This window comes from Protopterus annectens, chromosome 1.part1 (genome assembly GCF_019279795.1).
Source record: "Protopterus annectens isolate FY-2018-M chromosome 1.part1, PAN1.0, whole genome shotgun sequence".
In the NCBI taxonomy this organism is placed as follows: domain Eukaryota; kingdom Metazoa; phylum Chordata; order Ceratodontiformes; family Protopteridae; genus Protopterus; species Protopterus annectens.
In genome coordinates, this window is record NC_056726.1 from 982,388,118 (window position 1) to 982,413,999 (window position 25,882).

Sequence of the window (25,882 nt, forward strand, 5' to 3'; positions counted from 1 at the left end):
GACAAACAAAAGAATCTTTCCCTTTACTTTCATCAGTTGTCTCATCTGTCCAGGCTGACTGCAAGGACAGTCCTTCAAGCCTTGGGGTTCATGGCATCTTGTATTCTGGTGCTTCCCAATGCCAAACTGCATATGAGGAAGCTGCAATGGTATCTCAAAATGTATGGACACAGCACTGCCAGGATTTGGACACTGTCATTCAAATAATACCTTGCATTCAAAAGGAATTTTTGTGGTGGGCTCAGGAATGTCACCTAAACAAGGGACTCTCTGTGACCCGGCCAGAGGCGAGTCAGATTCTAACGACAGATGCCTCAGACATAGCTTGGGGAGCTCATCTGAATGGAAAGTGGATACAAGACAAGTGGCCTGCCAGACTACAGCATCTACATATCAACTTGAAAGAGATGTTAGCAGTCCAGTTTGCATTAATAGCTTTCAAGGATTTACTTCTTCCAGGGCAGGTGTTGATTCTAACAGACAACACAACTGTCATGTGGTACATCAACAAGCAAGGCGGAACACATTCTTATCCCTTCTGCAGGCAAGCAATGATTTTGTGGGAGACTGCTCTCAGTTTACAGCTACATCTTCAGGCAAGGTTTCTGCCAGGAGCACAGAACTCCTTAGCAGATGTGTTGAGCAGACAAATTATGGATCCCCACGAGTGGAAATTGGATCCTCATGTATTTCAGAAATTGACAGTGTCATGGGGAACTCCAGACATAGATCTGTTCGCTTCTCCACTGAACCACCAGCTGCCAAAGTTTTGCACAAAAAGGTTTCATCCCACAGCTTGGAAAGTGGATGCTCTTTCTTTCAATTGGAGCAATCTTCATGTGTATGCCTTTCCACCTCTGCCTCTCCTCCCAAAGGTACTACTGAAGGCCAGACAAGACAAGCCAAGGATGATTTTGATAGCTCCAGATTGGCCTCGACAGCATTGGTACCCATTACTGAGAAGCCTAGTACGGAAGCCTCCATGGCCTTTACCTTCGATTCCACACCTGTTGTCTCAGGAGGACAGTCATTTGCTCAATGTCAAGCTTCACTCTCTGCACCTAACAGCCTGGCATATTCTGTTTTGAACCGTAGTGGGCCTCCACTTCCACAGCAAGTTTTGAATGTTATTTTGGAAGCTAGAAGGCCTAGTACAAGGAAAGTGTACGCAGATAAATGGAAGAGATTTTTATTTTGGAGTGCAGCAAAGGATTTTGATATTTCGAGCCTAATTTAAGTGTGGCTCTTCAATATCTTACTGAGTTACTGGACAAAGGTTTGTCCTTCTCTTCTATTAAGGTTCATGCTGCAGCAATTTCAGCTCACTATGATTGTGACCCACCATTGTTTTCTCATCCTTTGTTCAAGCAATTTCTTAGAGGGCAAAGAATATAAGACCCCACGAAGAGCTCCTAAGCCTGCTTGGGATCTCAATTTTGTGTTGGAGAAACTCACTCTACAACCTTTTTGAGCCTGCAGCTACTGCTGAGTTAAAGTTTTATCATGGAAGACTGCTTTTGTTGGCTATTACCTCTGCAAGAAGGGTTTCTGAGTTACAGGCCCTTATGGCGGTTGAGCCTTTCTTAATTTTCCATAAGGATAGGGTATCTTTACGCACTAATCCTTCCTTTATGCCTAAAGTGGTTTCTAGTGTGGCTTTAAACCAAACTATTCATTTGCCTACTTTTTATGCAAATCCCCAAAATAAAGGGGAGAAGATTTTACACTTTAGATGTACACAGGCAGTTGCGATATTATTTGGACAGAACTAAGGGTTCAGGCAGTCTCAGCAGTTATTTGTTTCTTTTGCTTTGAGTTCTCAGGGCAAGCCTGTGTCAAAACAAACTATTTCTAAGTGGATTGGGTTTTGCATTGCTTTCTGTTATTCCCATCATGGCAAGGAAATTCCAGCTGGGATTAGGCCTCATTCCACTAGGGCTACTGCCACTGACAGCTTTTGAGGGGTGGCAACTAAGGATATTTTGGAGGCAGCTACTTGGAGTTCAGTGCATACTTTCTCTAGGCATTATCACCTTCCACTTTACTCTAAATCCAGGGCTGGTTTTGCCACTGCTGTTTTGCAGGGCATTTTGGCAGCTCCTGCTTCCTTATAGTTTAGCCATCCACCCTTACCTCTGCTTTGGGATTCTACCCAAGTGTAAGGACTGCAGCAATGTGAGATGAAGAACATAGTACAGTTTTGTACCTACCATAAATGTAGATGTTCGAAGATCCACATTGCTGCAGTCCAATTCTACCCTCCCTCCTTCCCTCTTGGAGGCGGTTGTGGGTTGGGTTGTTAATAGGGTGTATATTGTATATATTGTACATATTATTAGTGCTAGGATGGTTGGTTGTTGATTTGCTGTCTTTTGGTTTTGACCTTTATTTCTAGGGTCTTCTGACATCTGGGGCAAGAAAAGACTGAGGATATGACGTCGGTCATGCGCATTTGTACCCTGACGTCCTGATGTCAGTCAAATGCGCCTTGACCGACGTCAGCCTTATACTTTGATAGTCGGGCCGACCGAGGACAGCGGACTACCCAAGTGTAAGGACTGCAGCAATGTGGATCTTCGAACATCTACATTTATGGTAGGTACAAAACTGTACTTTTTTGTGCTAGGTTCAATAAACGCACTATAAAACGCCGGGCTGAGTTCGCCCTTCATTATTTTGGCAAAAAATTTAACTACAGCATGTCGTTGGATATTCCGACACCAGGCTTAATGAAAAAACGCAAAGATAAAGATAGTGCAACATTGACTGCTAGGTGAAGTTATTGCCGGAAATATTAATACAGCCCAAGTTCATAACTAGCAAAAGTTATACAGGTTTCACAAGATCAAACATCAAAGCATCGATCCCAAAGGATTGAAACTAAAAAAAAAAATTGGGGGGGGGGACAAACCACTCAACCCCACACCTCCTAATTATTTAAACCAACTCCTGGACTGGAAAACAGGTGGGAAAGAGAAAATTCTCACTTATTGCTGTTTTGCAGTGTCCCACAAAGTAAAGCCTGCATCATGCAATCATATGGTTATTACTTCTGTGGCATTACAGGCATTTGACATTTTCAATGTTTGAATATATGGAATGTTGTATATCGTTTATTGCCTCACTCTTAAAGCCCACAGTATTGAACATTATAATCCCGGGCAATAATGTTGAGGACCAAAACGCTGAAGACCACAATATCTTGAATACTGAATTTCTCTACCAGAGTAAACCTAAGAACAAGTGTTAACATGGGTCCTGTCAGGGGTGGTCAAGTTCAGAAATTCAGCACTGTCTTCTGCATTTTATTTTCTGTATTCTGGTACCACGATTATGCTTCTCAGCATTGAGGTATCATGCAAAATACCATTTTAATAATTAAAAATATAAAGCAATAATATACTAGTAAACGGCATTGGTCATACAAAGCAGGAGCTCATGTGAATTCTGTCCAGAGCTGCATAGATGTGTCACAATTGATGTTCATCGTGTTTCACTGTTGCAGTCATTACACTTGGGTTATCCTGCTGGCAGGCTACCCGCTGGCAAGCTACCTGCAGTCGGCCTGAATTCCAAAGTCCTGGTCCGGCGTCGGTTGCTGTCGCTTCTTCCCTGACGTCAGTGCGCCAGAGGTATATAAGATGCAGCCGACGCCATTTTCTTCTGACTACAGAAAACAAAAGAATTCTCTACTTCTTGGCACTAAAGCTAAGTTGCTAGATGCTCCTATGGACAAGACAAGTTTGTTTGGTACACCTGCCCAGCAGGTTATGAAGAAAATGGAAGAAAAGGCAAAATCTGTTCAAACTGTTAAAGATTTCTTGCAGCTTCAACCCCAAGGTTTAGCAGGAACTGGCCTGCCAAAATTGGTCCTTTCCTGACTCCACAAAATTTCAAAGGGCAGGAATAGGCGTTCCAGAGGCAGAAACCAATCCAGAGGAGGTGCCTACAGAGGGCGACAGTGGCAAGGTAAGAACAGAGGCACAGACACAGCCACTGCCACTACATCAGCACAACCACAGTGACTTAATCCTAAATCCGCCTACCAGGGAACAAATAGCAGCTCCTCTAGGCGGAAAGTTAACCTTATTTTCAAAGAACTGGCACTACATAACAAAAGACAAGTGGATTTTACAAACCATAGATCAAGGTTACGGTTTCACTTCCACACTTTACCAGTCAAAAGAGGAATGCCAAATCTACCTCCAAATCAAAAACAGAGGCTCTCAGCCAGATAATGGAGTTAGCAAACATGAGAGCTGTGGAAAGAGTGCCAACAGCAGAACAAGGAAAGGGTTCTACTCCAGACTATTCCTAGTTCCAAGAAAGGAAAAAGTTGGAGACCAATTCTCGACCTGTCCACCTTAAATACATACATCATTGTCCCAAAATTCAAAATGCTGACCCTACAGCAACTTCTTCCCATGCTGGGCAAGGAGTCTTGGCTGGTAACTCTAGATCTCAAGGAGGCATACCTGCACGTCCCCATTCGACCAATCTGCAGAAGATACCTCAGATTTCTTGCAGGATCAAAGCACTATCAATTCTCAGCATTGCCCTTTGGCTTATCTACTGCCCAGAGTATTCACAAAATGCCTGGCATCAGTAATGCCCATTGCAGGCTACAGGGAATTCAAATTTACCCATACCTGGACGACTGCCTGCTACAAGGGGACAACAAAAGCAAGCTGACAACAGATTTACAAAGGGTCATTTACTTGCTACAAGGACTGGGATACACAGTCAATTTACAAAAGTCAAGGCTGATACCATCCCAAACAAGGACATTCTTGGTGAATTGGACACAGTACAACAAATGGCATTCCTGACTACAGAAAACAAAAAGAACTTCCTCTTTACTTCTTGGCACTAACAAAACTGAACAAGTTAACAGCAAGAAAATTTCTACAGGCCTTGGGCTTCATGGCATCATGCATAATCTTGGTCCCATTTGCCAGACTACATATGAGGAAACTACAGTGGTACCTAAAGAATTTATGGTCCCAACACAGACACAGTCTAGAAACAGAAATCCCACTAATTCCATGCTTAAAACAGGAGTTCCTATGGTGGGCTCAGGCATGCCAGTCAAACCCAGGCCTGCCCTTCCGCAGATATCAACCAAGCCAGACCATCACAACAGACGCTTCAGACCTAGGATGGGGGGCCCACATGCTGGACAAATGCGTGCAAGGATTGTGGACACAGGATCAACTTCACCTGCACATCAATCTAAAAGAAATGCTGGCAGTAAAACTGGCAATCCAAAAGTTCAAACCATTCCTCAAAGAGGGCCAGTTGATGATAAGGACAGACAACACCACAGTCATGTGGTACATCAACAAACAGGGAGGCACTCATTCATACCCCCTATGCAGAATGACCTTGGAGCTGTGGACCCTGGCACTCAGCTACAACATTCAGTTACAGGCAATATTTGTACCGGGAAAGACAATACTCTAGCAGACATACTAAGCAGAACCACCCGGATGCCCACGAATGGAAGCTGCACCGGACATCTTCAAGACCATCTCAAAGAAATGGGGAATGCCACAGATAGACCTATTCGCATCACCTCTCAGTCACCAGCTCACAAAATTCTGCACAAGGACATTCCACCCACTAGCATGGAAAGTGGACTCACTCTCCTTCAACTGGAAAGGCCTAACAGCATATGCATTCCCACCTCTTCCTTTGATACACAAGGTACTACTAAAAATCAAGGAAGAACGTCCAAGGATAATCCTGATAGCCCCAAACTGGCCAAGACAACACTGGTACCCACTACTGAAGAGCATGTCTCGGAACAACATGTGGCCAATACCCCTGATGCCTGTGATGTTAACTCAGAACAACTACAGCATCATACATCCAAACCTAAAAACGCTGCAACTGACTGCATGGAACATCACATAGCAGCAGCTAATCCAGAACTTTCCCAAAGAGTTAAAGACGTTATTCTTGAAGCACGCAGACCTTCAACAAGAAAGAACTATGCTGGAAAATGGAAAAGGTTTGTCATTTGGAGTACCGAAAGAGGAAAAGATGTGTCAAACATAGATATGCCTAACATTCTGGAGTATCTGGCGAACTTCTTCATTCAGGCCTGTCCTACTCCTCCATCAAGATACATGCATCAGCTATTTCAGCAGAATACAGCTTTGATCCACCTGTTTTTTCACCCTTTGCTCAGGCAGTTCCTCAGAGGAATCAAGAATGTAAAACCTCCAAGGAAACCACCATTACCAGCTTGGGACTTAAACTTTGTGCTAGAAAAGTTGACACTAGCACCCTTTGAACCAGCAGCAACAGCAGACCTACAACACCTGTCATGGAAAACTGCTTTCCTACTGGCAATTACTTCAGCAAGGAGGGTTTCAGAACTACAGGCCTTAATGGCAGTGCAACCCTTCCTAATCTTCCATCAAGATAGAGTGTCCTTGAGGACTAATCCTACATTTATGCCTAAGGTGGTATCCAGAGTATCTTTAAACCAGGCAATCCACCTACCTACCTTCTTTCCCAACCCACAAAACAGAGGGAAAGAATACTGCATACCTTGGATGTACATAGACAGCTACGCTACTACTTGGACAGAACAAAAAATAGCAGAAAGACTGACCAACTTTTTGTAGCCTATGCAACAGGAAGGGAAGGAAAAGCTATTTCCAAACAGACAATCTCCAAATGGATAGGAAATTGCATACGATACTGTTACTCCTTCCATGGAAAACCAATTCCACAGAACATAAGACCTCATTCTACAAGGGCAACAGCCACTACCACAGCCTTCTTACGAGGAGTGGCAACCAAAGACATTATTGAGGCGGCTACTTGGACCTCCGTGCATACATTTGCCAAGCATTATAATTTGCCTCTTTATTCCAGATCCCGAGCAGGGTTTGCCACTGCTGTACTGCAAGGGATCCTAAACACACCATAATCTACCTTTATCCTCCTCCCTAGTTGGCTATGGTATTCTACCCACTTGTTATGACTGCAGATGCATCCATGAAGGACATAGTACAGTTTTGTACCTACCATAAATGTAGATGTCCGAACTGGATAGCATCTGCAGTCAGGACCCTCCCTCCTTCCCTCTGTGGTACTCCTAGGGTGTTTACCCTCCTAATAGCTAGCTGTTGGGGAGTCTTTATGGTGTATTTGTTTGTATATATGTACATATATGCTTATTGTTGTGTTTACCTCTATCTATTTGGAAACATTGGCATCTATCCAAATTTTACCCTGCAAGAGGGCTACTGGCATCTGGGGCAAGAAACACTGAGGAAAATGGCGTCGGCTGATGCTTTTATACCCGAAGACCAACAGAGATGACGTCGGGTGGAGTGCGACATCAGTCGAAGCCGGACCCGGACTTTGGAATCCGGCCGACTGCAGGGCTGCCTGACGACAGGACAACCCACTTGTTATGACTGCAGATGCTATCCAGTTCGGACATCTACATTTATGGTAGGTACAAAACTGTACTATCTGTTCGCTTCTCCACTGAACCACCAGCTGCCAAAGTTTTGCACAAAAAGGTTTCATCCCACAGCTTGGAAAGTGGATGCTCTTTCTTTCAATTGGAGCAATCTTCATGTGTATGCCTTTCCACCTCTGCCTCTCCTCCCAAAGGTACTACTGAAGGCCAGACAAGACAAGCCAAGGATGATTTTGATAGCTCCAGATTGGCCTCGACAGCATTGGTACCCATTACTGAGAAGCCTAGTACGGAAGCCTCCATGGCCTTTACCTTGATTCCACACCTGTTGTCTCAGGAGGACAGTCATTTGCTCAATGTCAAGCTTCACTCTCTGCACCTAACAGCCTGGCATATTCTGTTTTGAACCGTAGTGGGCCTCCACTTCCACAGCAAGTTTTGAATGTTATTTTGGAAGCTAGAAGGCCTAGTACAAGGAAAGTGTACGCAGATAAATGGAAGAGATTTTTATTTTGGAGTGCAGCAAAGGATTTTGATATTTCGAGCCTAATTTAAGTGTGGCTCTTCAATATCTTACTGAGTTACTGGACAAAGGTTTGTCCTTCTCTTCTATTAAGGTTCATGCTGCAGCAATTTCAGCTCACTATGATTGTGACCCACCATTGTTTTCTCATCCTTTGTTCAAGCAATTTCTTAGAGGGCAAAGAATATAAGACCCCACGAAGAGCTCCTACGCCTGCTTGGGATCTCAATTTTGTGTTGGAGAAACTCACTCTACAACCTTTTGAGCCTGCAGCTACTGCTGAGTTAAAGTTTTATCATGGAAGACTGCTTTTTGTTGGCTATTACCTCTGCAAGAAGGGTTTCTGAGTTACAGGCCCTTATGGCGGTTGAGCCTTTCTTAATTTTCCATAAGGATAGGGTATCTTTACGTACTAATCCTTCCTTTATGCCTAAAGTGGTTTCTAGTGTGGCTTTAAACCAAACTATTCATTTGCCTACTTTTTATGCAAATCCCCAAAATAAAGGGAGAAGATTTTGCACACTTTAGATGTACACAGGCAGTTGCGATATTATTTGGACAGAACTAAGGGGTTCAGGCAGTCTCAGCAGTTATTTGTTTCTTTTGCTTTGAGTTCTCAGGGCAAGCCTGTGTCAAAACAAACTATTTCTAAGTGGATTGGGTTTTGCATTGCTTTCTGTTATTCCCATCATGGCAAGGAAATTCCAGCTGGGATTAGGCCTCATTCCACTAGGGCTACTGCCACTTGACAGCTTTTTGAGGGGTGGCAACTAAGGATATTTTGGAGGCAGCTACTTGGAGTTCAGTGCATACTTTCTCTAGGCATTATCACCTTCCACTTTACTCTAAATCCAGGGCTGGTTTTGCCACTGCTGTTTTGCAGGGCATTTTGGCAGCTCCTGCTTCCTTATAGTTTAGCCATCCACCCTTACCTCTGCTTTGGGATTCTACCCAAGTGTAAGGACTGCAGCAATGTGAGATGAAGAACATAGTACAGTTTTGTACCTACCATAAATGTAGATGTTCAAGATCCACATTGCTGCAGTCAATTACCCTCCCTCCTTCCCTCTTGGGCGGTTGTGTGGGTTGGGTTGTTAATAGGGTGTATATTGTATATATTGTACATATTATTAGTGCTAGGATGGTTGGTTGTTGATTTGCTGTCTTTTGGTTTTGACCTTTATTTCTAGGGTCTTCTGACATCTGGGGCAAGAAAAGACTGAGGATATGGCGTCTGTCATGCGCATTTGTACCCTGGCGTCCTGATGTCAGTCAAATGCGCCTTGACCGACGTCAGCCTTATACTTTGATAGTCGGGCCGACCGAGGACAGCGGACTACCCAAGTGTAAGGACTGCAGCAATGTGGATCTTCGAACATCTACATTTATGGTAGGTACAAAACTGTACTTTTTTGTGCTAGGTTCAATAAACGCACTATAAAACGCCGGGCTGAGTTCGCCCTTCATTATTTTGGCAAAAAATTTAACTACAGCATGTCGTTGGATATTCCGACACCAGGCTTAATGAAAAAACGCAAAGATAAAGATAGTGCAACATTGACTGCTAGGTGAAGTTATTGCCGGAAATATTAATACAGCCCAAGTTCATAACTAGCAAAAGTTATACAGGTTTCACAAGATCAAACATCAAAGCATCGATCCCAAAGGATTGAAACTAAAAAAAAAAATTGGGGGGGGGGACAAACCACTCAACCCCACACCTCCTAATTATTTAAACCAACTCCTGGACTGGAAAACAGGTGGGAAAGAGAAAATTCTCACTTATTGCTGTTTTGCAGTGTCCCACAAAGTAAAGCCTGCATCATGCAATCATATGGTTATTACTTCTGTGGCATTACAGGCATTTGACATTTTCAATGTTTGAATATATGGAATGTTGTATATCGTTTATTGCCTCACTCTTAAAGCCCACAGTATTGAACATTATAATCCCGGGGCAATAATATTGAGGACCAAAACGCTGAAGACCACAATATCTTGAATACTGAATTTCTCTACCAGAGTAAACCTAAGAACAAGTGTTAACATGGGTCCTGTCAGGGGTGGTCAAGTTCAGAAATTCAGCACTGCGGTCTTCTGCATTTTTATTTTCTGTATTCTGGTACCACGATTATGCTTCTCAGCATTGAGGGTATCATGCAAAATACCATTTTTAATAATTAAAAATATAAAGCAATAATATACTAGTAAACGGCATTGGTCATACAAAGCAGGAGCTCATGTGAATTCTGTCCAGAGCTGCATAGATGTGTCACAATTGATGTTCATCGTGTTTCACTGTTGCAGTCATTACACTTGGGTTAACCTGCTGGCAGGCTACCCGCTGGCAAGCTACCTGCAGTCGGCCTGAATTCCAAAGTCCTGGTCCGGCGTCGGTTGCTGTCGCTTCTTCCCTGACGTCAGTGCACCAGAGGTATATAAGATGCAGCCGACGCCATTTTCTTCAGTCTTTCTTGCCGCGTGGTACCCGAAGCAAAAGCAGTTTGCAAGTGCCAGTCGGCCGACTCCTGAGATTTTCGAAATTGAGTTTCAGATCTGAAGTCTTCAATAAAGCTAAGTACCCCATTGGGGAAACTTTTTCTTGCTCCAGACCAATGCCAGTAAAAGTTAACAATTGTTATTTCTTGTGGGAAGCAAATAACGCATAAGAATTTTCATTCTTACTGTATTCCTTGCCTAGGCCCTGACCACGACGTTGCTAGTTGTCAGTTTTGTGCTAGATTCAACCAACGCACTATTAAGCGTTGGTTCGATTTTGCTTTACATTACTTTGGCCGAAGGTTTAACTGTATAATGCCATCGGAACAACCGACGACCGGAGTTCATAAAAAATGCAAGGACAAAGAAAAGGACAGGCATCCGAGGTCCAAAACCGATGACGAAGCCAAAACCAATGAAGCCTCTTCTAGGCCAGTCGCTAGTTCTCAGTGATGCGCTTTCGCAGCCCCTGACACCCACTAACTCAGAGCCACAGGCCGCCTCCGACTCCCATGTGCAGACAACTAGGCCTCTAGAAACTCAAGGTACTGGGCCTACAGAAACTATTCCCTCAGATGGGTCCAGAGCATCGGCTTCTGAGGGTGTTTTCAGACCTACACAGCTTACTATCAAGACCACTTCAGCAGCCAAGGCAAAGTCTAAAACACCTTTAAAGACAAAGAAACAAGTACAGCATTCCCCTGGACAGTCATCCATGCCTAAGAAACAGATGCTTAAAATGGCCGAGGACCTAATTACTTTGATCAGGGGGTTCCCATCCCCCTCCTGATAAAAGGCCTAGGCAAGACACTGACTATGACTCCTCTGACCAGGTTTCTATTTCTTCTGTTTCCTCTTCAGAACAGGGATATTCTTTTCCTCCCTATGAGGACTCTGATGCTGAAGAATCTATCCTTTCAGCCTCTTCTCCTGAGGACTACTCTTTTGGGTAAACCCTGTACACCATGAGGGAGCATTTCCATTGGGAGAGCCAGGATTATTCAGACTCCAAGAAAAGGCTCAGAGAATTTCTTTTATTGCCTCAGCACAGACCTCTTGCTATTCCTCCTGTGCTAGATATTGTTGATGATGTATTTTCTGAATCCAGTTTGTCTCCTGATTCTTTACCCCCTGCACCAGTCAAGCCAGACAGGTACTACAGGGTCCCAGACTCTCATAAATTTCTTTATAAAAACCCTGCTGCTGATCCAGAAACTATTTTTCATGGTCCCAAAGGGGTCAAGGCTTCCACTGCAAAAACCCTGTTCCCTCTGATAGGGATTCTGGAGCACTGGACAGATGGGGGGGGGGGGAGTTTACACCTCTGCTACTTTAGCTGTAAAGGCTTTAAACTGCCAGTTTCATATGCTTAAATATCAACAATACCTAATGTCTTTGCTAAAACAGAAAATGCTGACAAGCTCGGAATGTCCTGAAAACAAGGAAATGCAGGATTTATTGCATGCAGCTGAACAAGTGGGAAAGCATACTTTGCGATGTGGTTTTGATTCACTAAAAGCTTCTTGCAGAGCCGCAGTTACAGGTTCTGTCATTCGAAGGCATGCTTGGTTAAAAGAACAGAGTTTACCTGATCATGCTAAAGTAAAATTATTGGATGCTCCATTACAGCATGATACTTTGTTTGGTGTTAAGGCAGAAGAGGTGTTAAAGAAAATGGAGGGTAAAGCAAATTCAGTGCAGACAGTAAAGGATTTCTTACAGGTTCAGCCACCCAGATTTAGCAGGAACTGGCCTTCTAAAACTTGGCCCTTTCCAGTGTCAGACAGGCCACAAAGAGGCAGATACAGATGCCCAAGAGGCAGACTCAGCCCCAAGGCTCATACAGACCTAAACAATGGGGTGCTTCAGCCTCCAAAGGCAGAGAAGACAAATCACAACCTTATAGGAAACGGTCCCAATGACTTCCCACTACCAATGCCAAGCACTTACCTTTTGGCAGCACCCTTAGGGGGAAAACTAGCACTTTTCTCACAAAATTGGCACACGATCACCCAGGACAAATGGGTACTGAATGTTGTTTCTCAGGATTACAGGTTCCACTTTCACACCCTCTCCAAGGGCAAAAGGTATGCCAGACCTGCCACACAATCAATGGGCAGAGGCACAAAAACAAATTTCTGCTCTCATGGACATGAGGACTATTCAAAAAGCAAGAGCAGGGACAAGGATTTTACTCAAGACTTTTCTTGGTACCCAGAAAGGACAAAGCCTGGAGATCAATACTGGACCTGTCTACTCTAAATACTTTCCTGGACGTTCCAAAATTCAAAATGTTGACACTGCAACAACTACTACCCTTGCTGGGCAAGAAGGCTTGGCTAGTTACTTTGGACCTCAAAGAGGCATAGCTGAATGTCCCAGTCAGACAATCTTGCAAAAGATACCTCAGATTCATAGCTGGCTCAATGCACTACCAATTCTCTGCACTGCCCTTTCGCTTATCCACTGTGCCCAGGGTCTTCACAAAATGCCTGGCACCAGTAATGGTATTTTGCAGACAAAAAGGAATTCAAATATTATCCCTACTTGGACGACTGCCTTATTCAAGCAGAGAGCAAGGACATTCTACTAAAGCATCTGGCATTTGTAAAAGGATTACTAATTTGCCTAGGGTACACAGTAAATGAAAAGAAATACTAGTGCCCTCTCAAGAGATAATATTCCTGGGTGCAAGCTTAAATACAGCTTCCCAGATGGCTTATCTCACGCCAGACAAACAAAGGCAACTGACTCATTACTTCCAAATGATGGCAACAAAGACCCAGCTGCCTGCAAGAAAAATTCTGTAGGCTTTGGGCTTCATGGCATCCTGCATCCTGCTAATTCCGTATGCAAGACTGCATATGAGGAAGCTACACTGTTATCTAGAAAGTGTTTGGATTCAACATTTCCACAACCTGGAAACAAAAATTACTCTCATTCCCTGCCTGCAACAAGAGTTTCGATGGTGGGCACTGGCCTGTCACCACAACAAGGGACAGCCTTTCACTTTACCCACAGCCAGGCAGACACTAACAGATGCATCGGATTAAGCCTGGGGGGTACACATGGTGGGAAAATGTATTCAGGGCACGTGGCCTGCAGATCAAATGCATCTTCATGTCAATCAAAAAGAGCTGCTAGTTGTACAGAATGCCCTGACAGCCTTCAAGGATTTACTTCATCCAGGACAACTTTTGCTAAAGACGGACAATACTACAGTCATGTGGTACATAAACAAGCAAGGGGGCACACATTCCTACCCCTCTGCAGGCAAGCCATGACTTTGTGGAACACAGCATTGACCTATCCAAGTACATCTGCAGGCACAATTCCTGCCAGGAAAGAAAAATACTCTGGCAGACGAACTAGCAGAAACCTCATGGACCCTCATGAGTGGAAACTAGATCCATAAGTCTTCAGCATGATAACAAGGAAATGGGGATGCCCAGACATAGATCTATTTGCCTCCCCTCACAACTGCCAACCACGGAAATTCTGCACAAGGACTTGTCACTCTCAAGAATGGAAGGTGGATGCTCTGTCATTCAGCTTGAAAACCCTGACAGTTTATGCCTTTCCTCCACTGCCTCTCCTCCCCAAGATACTCCTAAAGGTCAGACAAGAGAAGCCAAAAATGATTCTGCTTGCCCCAGACTGGCCACACCAGCACTGGTGCCCAATCCTAAAGAGCTAATCACAAGGCCTAGCCTGGACTTTACCTCACATTCCTCATCTTTTGACCCAACAAAACAATCAGATCCTGCACAGCCATCTCAGAACCTTAAATCTGGCTGCGTGGCGAATAATATAACCACTCAGAACACACCTCTCTCTATAGCAGTTATGGATGTCATTTTGGAAGCCAGGAGGCCCAGCACCAGAAAATCTTAAGCAGAAAAATGGAAGAGATTCTGTGCTTGGAACCAGGCACAAGGACTTGAACCACTTGTTCCAAATATTCCTCAGATTTTACAATACCTAACTGAGATGCTGGACAAAGGCCTATCCGTCTCATCAATTAAGATCTGTGCCTCTGCCATTTAGCTCATTACAATACGGAACCACCTATTTTTTCACATCCACTGCTAAGACAGTACTTCAGAGGGGCCAAAAACATAAGACCCCCAAGGAGAGCACCGATACCTACATGCGACCTCAACTTTGTCTTGGAAAAGCTCACACTTCCTCCTTTTGAGCCAGCCAATACAGCTGAGATAAAATTCTTATCATGGAAAACTGCTCTGCTCCTAGCACTAACTTCAGCAAGAAGAGTCTCAGAGTTACAGGTATTAATGGCAGTGGAACCTTTTATCATTTTCCATCCGGACAGGGGTTTCTCTAAGGACAAACCCAACATTTATGCCAAAGGTAGTATCCAGTGTGGCTCTTAACCAAACCATTAATTTGCCAACTTTTTATCCAAATCCGCAGAATAAAGGGGAGAGACTTCGGCACTCTTTGGACATACACAGGCAGCTACGCTCCTACTTGGACAAAACTAAAGCTTTCAGAAAAACTGAGCAACTGTTTGTAGCATATGCTGCAGGATCACAAGGAAAGGCTATCTGAAAGCAGACTATTTCAAAATGGATAGGACAATGCATTCATTTCTGCTATGCACAGCATGGCAAGTCAGTGCCTAAGAATATTAGGCCACATTCTACCATGGCAGCAGCCACTTCAGCAGCCTTTCTCAGAGGAGTACCAACCAAGGAAAGTTTGGAGGCTGCAACTTGGAGTTTAGTGCACACTTTTACCAAGCACTATCACTTACCTCTTTACTCTAAATCCAGAGCAGGCTTTGCCACTGCATTTCTGCAGGGCCTCATAGCCACTCCTTATCCTATTTAGACCCAGCCGCCCAACCTCAGCTTTGGGATTCAACCCAAGTGTAATGACTGCAACAGTGAAACATGATGAATATAGTACAGATGTGTACCTACCATAAATGTATATGTTCGAGTGTATTCACTGTTGCAGTCCAGGTTACCCACCCACCATCCCCCTTTCTTTGCTGGGACTTATCTGTATGTCTCTATCCTATACAACCTATGTGGTGTATTTGCTTGTAGATGAAGGTATTGTTTATTTTAGTGTATGTTTTTTATAAGCAATGTATATTGCCTACCTTCTTGGGGGCACCTGACATCTGGGGCAAGAAAAAACTGAAGAAAATTGTATCGGCTGCATCTTATATACCCCTGGCACACTCACGTCAGGGAAGAGGCGACAGCAACCAACGCCGGACCAGGACTTTGGAATTCAGGCCGACTGCGGGTAGCCTGCCAGCAAGATAACCCAAGTGTAATGACTGCAACAGTGAATACACTCGAACATCTACATTTATGGTAGGTAGATATCAGATATCTCTATATGTCCAGATGCATCAGCCAAAACTTGCTGTATTGCACACTGTTCAGACAGAACAAATACATTGTTGGCAAATCTGTAAGAAAATCAGAAGCCGTCTAATTTTTTTTCTAATTATTGTCTATCAGCAGTTAATTTTTACCTTGTAAGTCTGACTGGGCTAAGATGGTCTCTTTAGCTGAGGTACAAGAATACAATCTGCTATATCTGTGGCACAAGGTGCAAGTGAAGTAGAGAAAAAGACCATATAATCCTGCGTTCAAATCCAGTTTATTGATATTTTCGGGAGGAGGTGCTGCATTGGTTAAGGTGTTAACCTCACAGACATAAAAGTACAGAGTTTGATTCTCACCTTTGAGGAAAATTGGCTAGGCTTAAATTGGCCTATAAGGGCAGCTACCCTAGTACTTACCTATGAAGCTATGCTAAGTTAAATATATGATGGGAAATTATACATTTTCACCCCAAGCATATGACATAATTTACACACCATCATTTGTTTCAAGAATGACATTAAAAACATTTCTTATCGGGCAGATTAACTGAAGAACTTACCAGCATGAAATATAGTCACATATGTGATGGGCTTGCAAATGAACACGGAGCTACTGCTGTGAGTCGTAAGAAACTTAAGAACTGTTGAAAAGTGGAGTTTTCAGCATGAGTTTTCAATGCTGGCATAGACAAGAATATGAAATTAAAATTGGGATGCGTGTCTCTTCTGTGAATGAATTGGGTAAGTAGTGAAGGAGTGCAGGATAGGAGAGAATATTTTATTTTTATTTTATTTTACATTTGTTAACCGGGCTAGTCTGCCTGGATACATGTCCATTTTCAGCAGAGGCCCGAGGAGAAAAGCTCCACTATCAGACTAATACACTATAATATATGAAGTCACTAATAATACTATCTATACAAATAAAACTAAAAACTAATATAGTATAATATGGCAACATACAAATGCAAATCCTTTTTTATGTACAAATCTGACTAGATGACAATCAAAATTCAGTCAGGGGCTGAGGAGAAAAGCTTCAGTATCAAAAACAATTTAAAGTTAAAACAATATCCATAGTAGCTAGTCATGACAACAAATAGGTCTTGGCTGAAAGCATAAAAGAGGTTAATATATAGTGTTAAACAGGCAGGTTAGTAATGTAAAAGATATTAAAAGGTTAGAGATAGGTAAAAGGCAGAAATGATGTAAAGAGAAAGGAAATAATAAAGTACAGTTACTGTTAGGTATAGGAATTCTGGACTTAGTGAGGCTAAGGAACAGGCAGTAGGTAAAGGAGAGGGGGAAAAACAAAGATAGTGAGAAATATAAAAGGTAGCAGGATTATAGGAGGTCAGCTAAAAGACGCAAGAGACAGAAAAAACAGAGTGGTCAGAGGGGGAGTCAATACAGAACTAAGAACAGAAGAGTGAAGGTATAAAAAAAGGGACTGTGGAAGTCAGTTTAAGATAGAACAGAGGAGCAAAAGTACACAGGAGCAGACTGGGGAGAGTAATAAATTTGCTGAGGTCAGTCAGGATTAGAGCAGGGGCATAGCCAGTGAGTTATTAGGTGAGTTTTCATCTGTTTTTTGAAAAGATGGCATGAGCCTAGGGAGGTCAGTTCTGTGGGGAGTTTATTCCAGTAAGAACCGACAGTGTTTGCAAATAAGGTATCACCTGACTTATTATGAGATTTCAAAGTAGTAACTAGTAGCTTGTTGGCTGATCTAAGTGTAGTAAGATTTTTTATTTTATTTATTTATTTTATTTTACATTTGTTGACCGGGCTAGTCTGGCTGGATACATGTCCATTTTCAGCAGAGGCCCGAGGAGAAAAGCTCCACTATATACTAAGTACATTACATAAAAAATTGACTGCTCTAAGATATAGGTAAATCAGAAGTTACAAAAACAAAAAGAATGAAAGATATTTTCAAAGAGAAACAAGTTTACAATATGCAGTTCATTAAATATCAGCAATTGTACAGAATGTACATATTTAAATCTCAACAGTAAAAAGAACAAAAATGAATAGGGTAGAGATAAAAAGAGTGGAGGAGAAACTTAATTTCACGCTTCTTTCTTATAAGGAGTGATGAGTTTATTTAGTGTGGGTGTGTTGGAGGGGTAATGTAGAATTTTAAAAGTGATGATTAGTTGCTGAAGTAGTATTAGGTTTGGAAGTTCAAGCCAGTTTAGTTATAGAATAGATGTTGGGGTTCTGTAGATGGGGAGGAGAGGTCTTTGGCAGGGGGGAAGAAGAAAAAGGGAAGAAGCAGCTTAGGGGAGGAATTGAAGTGGATCATAGTTTCTAATGAAAAGTGAGAGAACAAGGGATTTGATAAAGAAAGAAGCGTGAAATTAAGTTTATGTGAGTGGAAGCAGTGTGTTTTAAAATGTTAAAAGTAGTTACTGCATTATTTGTAAAGATGACTACTAGTGCATTGTTGATTCTGTGTACATGTAGCAATTCAATAAATAGTGCCGTACTACACACAAGTCTTATACAAATACACATCATTGGTTGGACTAATGATGTACTGAAGATGGAGATCCCTTGGTTTTTTTTTATATATATATAAAGTTAGAATTAATTTTATGCCAGAAGAATATGGAAATTTGAGCATATTATTGATTTGCAAAATGAAATTAATTGCATATCTCTTTAAGTCCATAGGTCGGCAGACTGTGAAGGTCGTCAGAGGTCATTGTCAAAGGATCACATGAATTCTGAAGGCACCAAAAGCTTCACTGATAGCACGGCCATAACAGGACATGAGGATGTTCTCCACAGAAACCATCAGAGTAAATACATGGAGTCTGACATGAGTTTTACCCAGAAGAATGAGCTAAAAAGCCCTCTGCAAAGACATGATGTAAAGGAGTTATCCAAATATAGTAACTGTAAACAGAAAGTCACATTTCCGTTTACTTTTAAAACACATGTCAAAATCACTCACACAAATAAGAATGGGTTTATTTCCTCTCAATATTTGAATATTTTCAGGAAATTTAGCGTTGTTAAATGTGATAAATATAAGGATATGCAAGTAACACGCCAAAAATTATTCATGAGAGGGAAACCTTATAAATATGGTCCATTGGCCAAAAGCTTAATAAAAAAGGATAAATCTATAACTACTCAAACAGGTGAGAGGCCATATAACCATGCTGTATGTGAGAAGAGTTTTTTACAGAAGAATAACCTTTCACTGCGTGAGAATATCCACAAAACAGAGGATCTGTTTAAATGTATCCCATGTGGCAAAAGTTTTTCCAGGAGAGGCAGCCTTACAAACCATGAAAGAATGCATAGAGGGGACAAACCTTATAAGTGTGCCACATGTGATAAGGGTTTTACATGGAAGAACAATCTCAGAAAACATGAGGGAGTTCACAGTGGGAACAAACCCCTTACATGTATCCAGTGTGGCAAGAGTTTTGCCAGAAGAACCAGCTTTAAAAATCATGAAAGAATCCATAGAGAGTACAAACCGTATAAATGTACCACATGTGGTAAGAGTTTTGTGTGGAAGTGTAAGCTCAGAGATCATGCGAGAATTCACAGTGGGGAGAAGCCGTACAAATGTTCCACGTGCGGCAAAAGTTTTGCATGGAAATATTACATTGCACTTCATATGAAAACTCATACTTTGGATAAGCCACATCAGTGTAATACATGTGGCAAGAGCTTTACTTGGAAGCAGTGTATTGCACTCCACAAGGAAACTCATACTGGGGATAAACTACACAAATGTGACGCATGTGGCAACAGTTATACACACAAATGCACCCTCAAAGCCCATGAAAAAACACACATTAATTCTTATACCTGTACGACATGTAGCAAGATTTTTAGACGGAAAGACCAACTCAAAGTCCATGAGAGAAGACACACTGGAGAGAAACCATATGAATGTGCATCTTGTGACAAGCATTTTGCACGAAAGGACAAACTTATTATACATGAGAGAATCCACAGTGGAGAAAAGCCATATCAGTGTTCAATTTGTAGCAAGAATTTTGCACGGAAGGACAGACTCGTAACCCACAAGAAAATCCATAGTGAAATAAATCCTGTAACTGTACCACATGTGGCATGAGTTTTACACAGAAGCTTCACCTGAAAGTCCATGAGAAAAGCCAATAACTTGCCTTTTGACGATGTATGAACTGTACACTGGAATTGATGCTGACAAAGTTTATAGTCATTTAGAAGAAAACTCAATTATGGGAATAGAACAAAAGGGAAATGAAAGAAAGTCATATGGAACAAAGGATCATTTGTTGTTAAATAAAGTCATAGTGGAAAACTGTAAAAAGAGGAAGAATCTAAGTATAGCATGGATTAACTACAAAAAAAGCATTTGATAGTATCTTGGCACAATGTGGGTGTTGTGAAGAGCACTTCTGGCTAACATCAAAGATTGAAACAATATTAATTTCATGAACTTTGACTTAAGAATGGAGTCCATTCCTGTCATGGTGATTTGGAGAAATTAAAAAGCATAATCAAACCCCATAAATATATTTAATGTGATAAGGGTTTCAGACAGAAGGGCCAGCTCAGAGTTTATAGGATCATAGGAGGTATAAGAAAATTCTCATTGGAATTAAATCCCATTGCTGTGCCACGTGTATCAAGAGTTTCCTTCAGAAGGGCACCCTCACAGCCAGTGAGGAAATCTACACTGCAGCTCAACCTTACAACTGTGCATTTTGTGACAAGGGTTTTAAACAGAAGTTCAAATTCGCTGTCAATGAGAGAATCCACAGTGAAGAAAAGCCATATACATTTTCAATCTTTTGCAAAATTTTACAGTGAAAGACAACTCTATAGCCTACAAGAAAATCGATAGACAAACAATCTTGTAACTGTACCACATCTGGCAAGAGTTTTACAAGGAAGGATCACCTCATAATCCATGATAGGAGGCACAGTAGGGAAATGTTAAATATACGGACAAATTATACTGCAAACATTGTGAAAATGTAATAGACATACATATAACCAATCCAGGAAAAAAGGGTCTTTTAGCTATTCCAGGTGTTTGAATCCACTGAGGGGTATCACATGGTGATTCTGTATCAACCCCATTGTTGTATTACCCAGTCTGACAGTTAGTGCAGTGCATTGATCTTGAGGTACAGGGTTTGATTCTGTCAGCCCTCACTTGGCTAATGTGTGACCTTGAGCAAATCACTTAACCATGGAGGCAAATGGGAATTTAGGCTAAACTTCTCAATGGTCTCCTGGACTACAAGCCTAGTACCTGCATACAAACCCTCACACCAGTAAAATATGTATGTAATTACAGTATTTGATACATGAATTTTAAGTGGTACTGAATTTAAACCAAAAAGTTGAAAGGCCAGTAATTACAACTTATAGTCATTCACATATCAAATCTTAATAACTGCTGAAGTAGTGCTTTGTCAGTGAGGGCATTCATACTTTAATTTCTTTTGTCCTCAAGTTTTATATTACTTTTTTCTTTTTTACACAGCCCCACTGAGATTCTCCTCCTACATGATGAAGCTTTTGTTAAAAAAAAAAGATCACATGCTGCACTCAGAGGTCTGACTTCCACTGCTCATTTCTACATGCACGTTTATGATGTCCTCTGATATAAAACTCTTGCAATGTGTGACCTACTTCTACAGGTGAGTGTGAGAGTGAGAGAGAATCAAACCCGGGACCTCAAGAACATTTCCAAATTGGTCCTGAAAACAAAACATTGTAAATGCCATTCCAGTAACCACTGGGGACTTACTGGCTGCATTGTAGCAGCTCAGAAGAATGTTGTGCAGTTAGCAGTTGCAGCGGTGCAACAGATATCACACTCACCTGTAGAAGTAGGTCACACATTGCAAGAATTTTTCATCAGAAGACATCATGAAAGTGCATGTCGAAATGTGCAGAGGAAGTGAGACCTCTAAGTGTAGCATGTGATAAAATGTTTCTTCTTTTTTTTTTAACAAAAGCTTCATCGTGTAGGAAGAGAATGTCAGTGGGGATGTGTAAAAAGAAAAAAGTAATATAAAACTTGAGGACAAAAGAAATTAAGTATGAATGCCTACACTTATAGTGACAGTGCAGTAGTTTAGCAGCTATTGATTGATCAAGATTTGATATGTGAATGACTAGAGAAAGGTGAACTTAAAGCAAAAGATGGCAGGCTGATTGTGGCAGTACAAGGTAATGGGGCACCTGGAAAATAGTTTGCAGAATGGAGGGGAATGGGGAGACTGTAATTTTGCAAGACAGAACTAGGAATAGTTACAGACCTTTTAGCTTGTGAATGTAGAATGGCATCCATTTTTAACATAGCAAAAGATTTGTGGGTGACAGTAACTGTATGGCTAAGGGCTTGTATATTGAAAGAGTTTGTAATGACACAAGGTACATTACAAAATGTAAAAAACTAACAACATGTAAGTAGCGTAGAAAAAGTGAAACTCAAACGACAAGGGAAAAGGTGCAAATGAGTCACTGATAATGTTATAGGATCATCATTAAATCATAAAAATGTTGTATCAGCATCAAGAAAATTACCACATGGGGCAGGTGTAATATGACCATCAAGAAAATTACAACATGAGGCAGGTGTAATATCAACATCAAGAAAATTACAACATGGGGCAGGTGTAATATCAACATCAAGAAAATTACAACATGGGGCAGGTGTAATATCAACATCAAGAAAATTACAGCATGGGGCAGGTGTAATATCAACATCAAGAAAATTACAACATGGGGCAGGTGTAAATCAACATCAAGAAAATTACAACATGGGGCAGGTGTAATATGAGCATCAAGAAAATTACTGCATGGGGCAGGTGTAATAACATCACGAAAATTACAGCATGGGGCAGGTGTAATATCAACATCAAGAAAATTACAGCATGGGGCAGGTGTAATATCAGCATCAAGAAAATTACAGCATGGGGCAGGTGTAATATCAACATCAAGAAAATTACAACATGGGGCAGGTGTAAATCAACATCAAGAAAATTACAACATGGGGCAGGTGTAATATCGATATCAAGAAAATTACAACATGGGGCAGGTGTAATAACATCAAGAAAATTACAACATGGGGCAGGTGTAATAACATCAAGAAAATTACAACATGGGGCAGGTGTAATAACATCAAGAAAATTACAACATGGGGCAGGTGTAATAACATCAAGAAAATTACAACATGGGGCAGGTGTAATATGAGCATCAAGAAAATTACAACATGGGGCAGGTGTAATATGAGCATCAAGAAAATTACAACATGGGGCAGGTGTAATATGAGCATCAAGAAAATTACTACATGGGGCAGGTGTAATATGAGCATCAAGAAAATTACCACATGGGGTAGGTGTAATATGATGTAAAATTACTGAAGCAAGAGTGACAAAATAACTACAGGCCCATAAGTCTGACCTGCCTTGTATGTAAGGCCATGGAATGAAACATGTCCATGATAAATGGGGACATGTGTAACCTGCAAATGCTGAACCCATCACAGTTTGGCTTTGTTAAAGGAAGGTTATGCTTATTAAATCTTGGGAATTTCTTTGAGAGGGTCAACAAAGCAGATGATGAAGGCAAGACTGTATACACAGCTTACCTCGACTTGGACAAGGCTTTTGATAATATTCCACCCAAGCATTATACGCAAGATCAGTAAAATTAGGTATAAACCCTTTTATCACCCACTGGATAGCCGAATGGCTCAGTGACATGACCAAGTAGGTCAAAATAGGAGAAGGCACCTTCACCAAGTGGCCAGTCATGAGTGGAATCCCCAGGGCTCAGTAATGAGCCCTCTGGTTTTTGGCATCTATTTCTCTAAAGTGCAAGCAAACACTGAAGATTTATGGCTGAATACCTTTGAAATGATTGCATGCTTGGGGTTATCATCAACTTCCCTGCAGACACTATCTTCAAAAAGGCCCATCACTGACTAACAAATGGTGCCAAGGTCTTAAACTCAATGCTGAGAAATGCATAATTGTACTCTTTGGGAAGTCAACCATCCCTGCTAATTACCATGTTGATACTATACCCCTAAGAGTTAACACTGTGGTCAAGTATGTGGTATGCACACAGACAGTAGCCTTATCTTCAACCTCTATGTGGCCACAGTGGTGAGGAAATACTTTTACATTGTACAACTTATAAGTAGGGACATGGAATCTAGCTCCAAAGAAGTCACTGTCCCACTGTACTCTGCCCTTGTCAGACCAGTCATAGATTACAATGCGCCCTTCGGTATGTACATGGGCAGGCATATGCAGCAACTAGAATGTCCTCAGAGGTTCCTTACAAAAGAAATTCAGGCATAACAGCATGTCATACAGATTGCTGAAAGCTGCTCTATGCCTGGCTTACAAGGAATCCACAAACCCTACATTTATGAATGGCCTGATTATTTGTAAGTCAAACAATATCAGAAATATTAAGTCTAAGGATCTGAATTTTGTCTGTGACTTAAACAGAATATGCTGCAGATAACAATATGTGTCACAGAGACTGCCCTCCTATGGAACAGGCTTCCTATCCATGTGAAGCTGAGTTTGTCTGTTACCCAATTTAAATACAAGCTAGACCAGTGGACCTGGCACCCATGTCCCTTATGGACAAATGGAGTTTATAAGTGCCTGGCCCTCCACGTCCTGTTTGGATACAGGATGTCCTTATTCTTTCTGGAAAACTTGGTTAGGCTTAGAAAGGCCCCCCGAGTAGTTAGCCTAGTAACAAAGTGTGACTCTGTAATGTCTGGGAATAGAAGAAGAATTCGTATTACTTCTTAAAGATGTACAAACATTTGAAAATAATAGTAAAAATTACCTGGACATGTTAGATTAGGTATAAAGTAAATGTTCAGGTTATGTAGATTTGGTGTGATCAGTTGGTCAAAAAAAATAGGTCAGTTAAACATAAAAATAAGAAAAGTGCTTCTTTCCTGTTAGTTGATAGATTTTAAACAAGTCTACATTTGGCAAGATTATTTATTTTCTTGTATAAGAGAGGTATAGGCCTCCCCTGAAATTGATTGTGTACATATTCCCACTTCTGGGACTACAAACCTATATTTTAACATCCCATATCCAAACAGAAAGTTCAGATCCCCAAAGTAAGAAAACATAGGATGCCATCCATTCAAAGATTAGCAAAATCTTTTCAGAAATGAATGGGAATTTGTCTTAAGAATCAAGTTTGTGTGTGGAAATTAAGACTGGGAAATAAGCCAGGCATACACAAGACACCAATAAAAGCTGATTGTGTAAAACAATTTAATGGTAAATCTCAAGACTACCATGCACAATGCTTAGCCAGGTCACTAAGGCCAAGGCAAGCCTACCATGACAAGGCAGCTGTCTCTGCCTTGGACAACCGGGAGTTTTGAGAAATCCTAGGTCATGAGTTGGGCTATCAGTGTGAATGGGATGCAGAAACCAATGGCCAGCTCTATTGTCAGCAGAAAGGTAGGAGGACTCCTTGATGTTCATGTTTCTTAGTAATAATTAAAAACACAATGTATTTGTGGGTCTTTGTATTTTTCTAAAACGATTTCAAACCTGCATAAACTAAATTACTGCTGGTGATTCCTGCTAGTTTTTCGTCACCTGCCCTCCCCTCCCCTTTGTTGCTCTGCTTTTTAAAGCTGGTGTTTTTAAGCTGTCCATCCATACTGTAAATTGAGCTTAATAAGCTCCTCCCTTTCTACACTGCTGTTGATATCTTTATTTGCCTTTCCTTGTGCTTAAAATTGAAAACGTGGATTTTGCTTCTCATTGTATGTTGCACTGATTTACTTGCAATGAATTCCTTGGCTAGCTAGCTGTTTGGATAAAGCAGTGTATTTTTACACTTTAGCAAGTAATTGCTTTTACACCAAGAGGTCAGTGGATTTTCCATCTAGTGCACTAGGAGGTACCCTGGTCTCTTTAGGTTGGGGAAATACTTGAGGTTTCTGAATGTAGTTTCCCTGACTGGAGGGCTTAATAATCATCTTATCTTGTTTGTAGTGCCTTCATAAATTCTGAAC

The 25,882-nt window shown here is 41.5% G+C and overlaps 1 protein-coding gene and 1 long non-coding RNA gene across 2 annotated transcripts in view; both read left to right on the plus strand.

Moving 5' to 3' along the window:
• Positions 1–20,067, plus strand: part of LOC122808409 (zinc finger protein OZF-like) — a 283,089-nt gene extending 263,022 nt beyond the window's left edge. The window contains exon 4 of the mRNA XM_044079375.1: positions 18,507–20,067. Within this exon, the coding sequence (XP_043935310.1) occupies positions 18,507–19,939 (1,433 nt within the window). The 3' untranslated portion in view covers positions 19,940–20,067. The remainder of the gene's footprint in view (positions 1–18,506) is intronic.
• Positions 20,068–21,883: 1,816 nt separating this feature from the next.
• On the plus strand, positions 21,884–25,564 carry LOC122808420. Its single transcript, XR_006365796.1, has 2 exons — positions 21,884–22,676; positions 22,713–25,564. It is a non-coding gene; the product is annotated as an uncharacterized LOC122808420 (long non-coding RNA).
• The last annotated feature ends 318 nt before the right edge of the window (positions 25,565–25,882 follow it).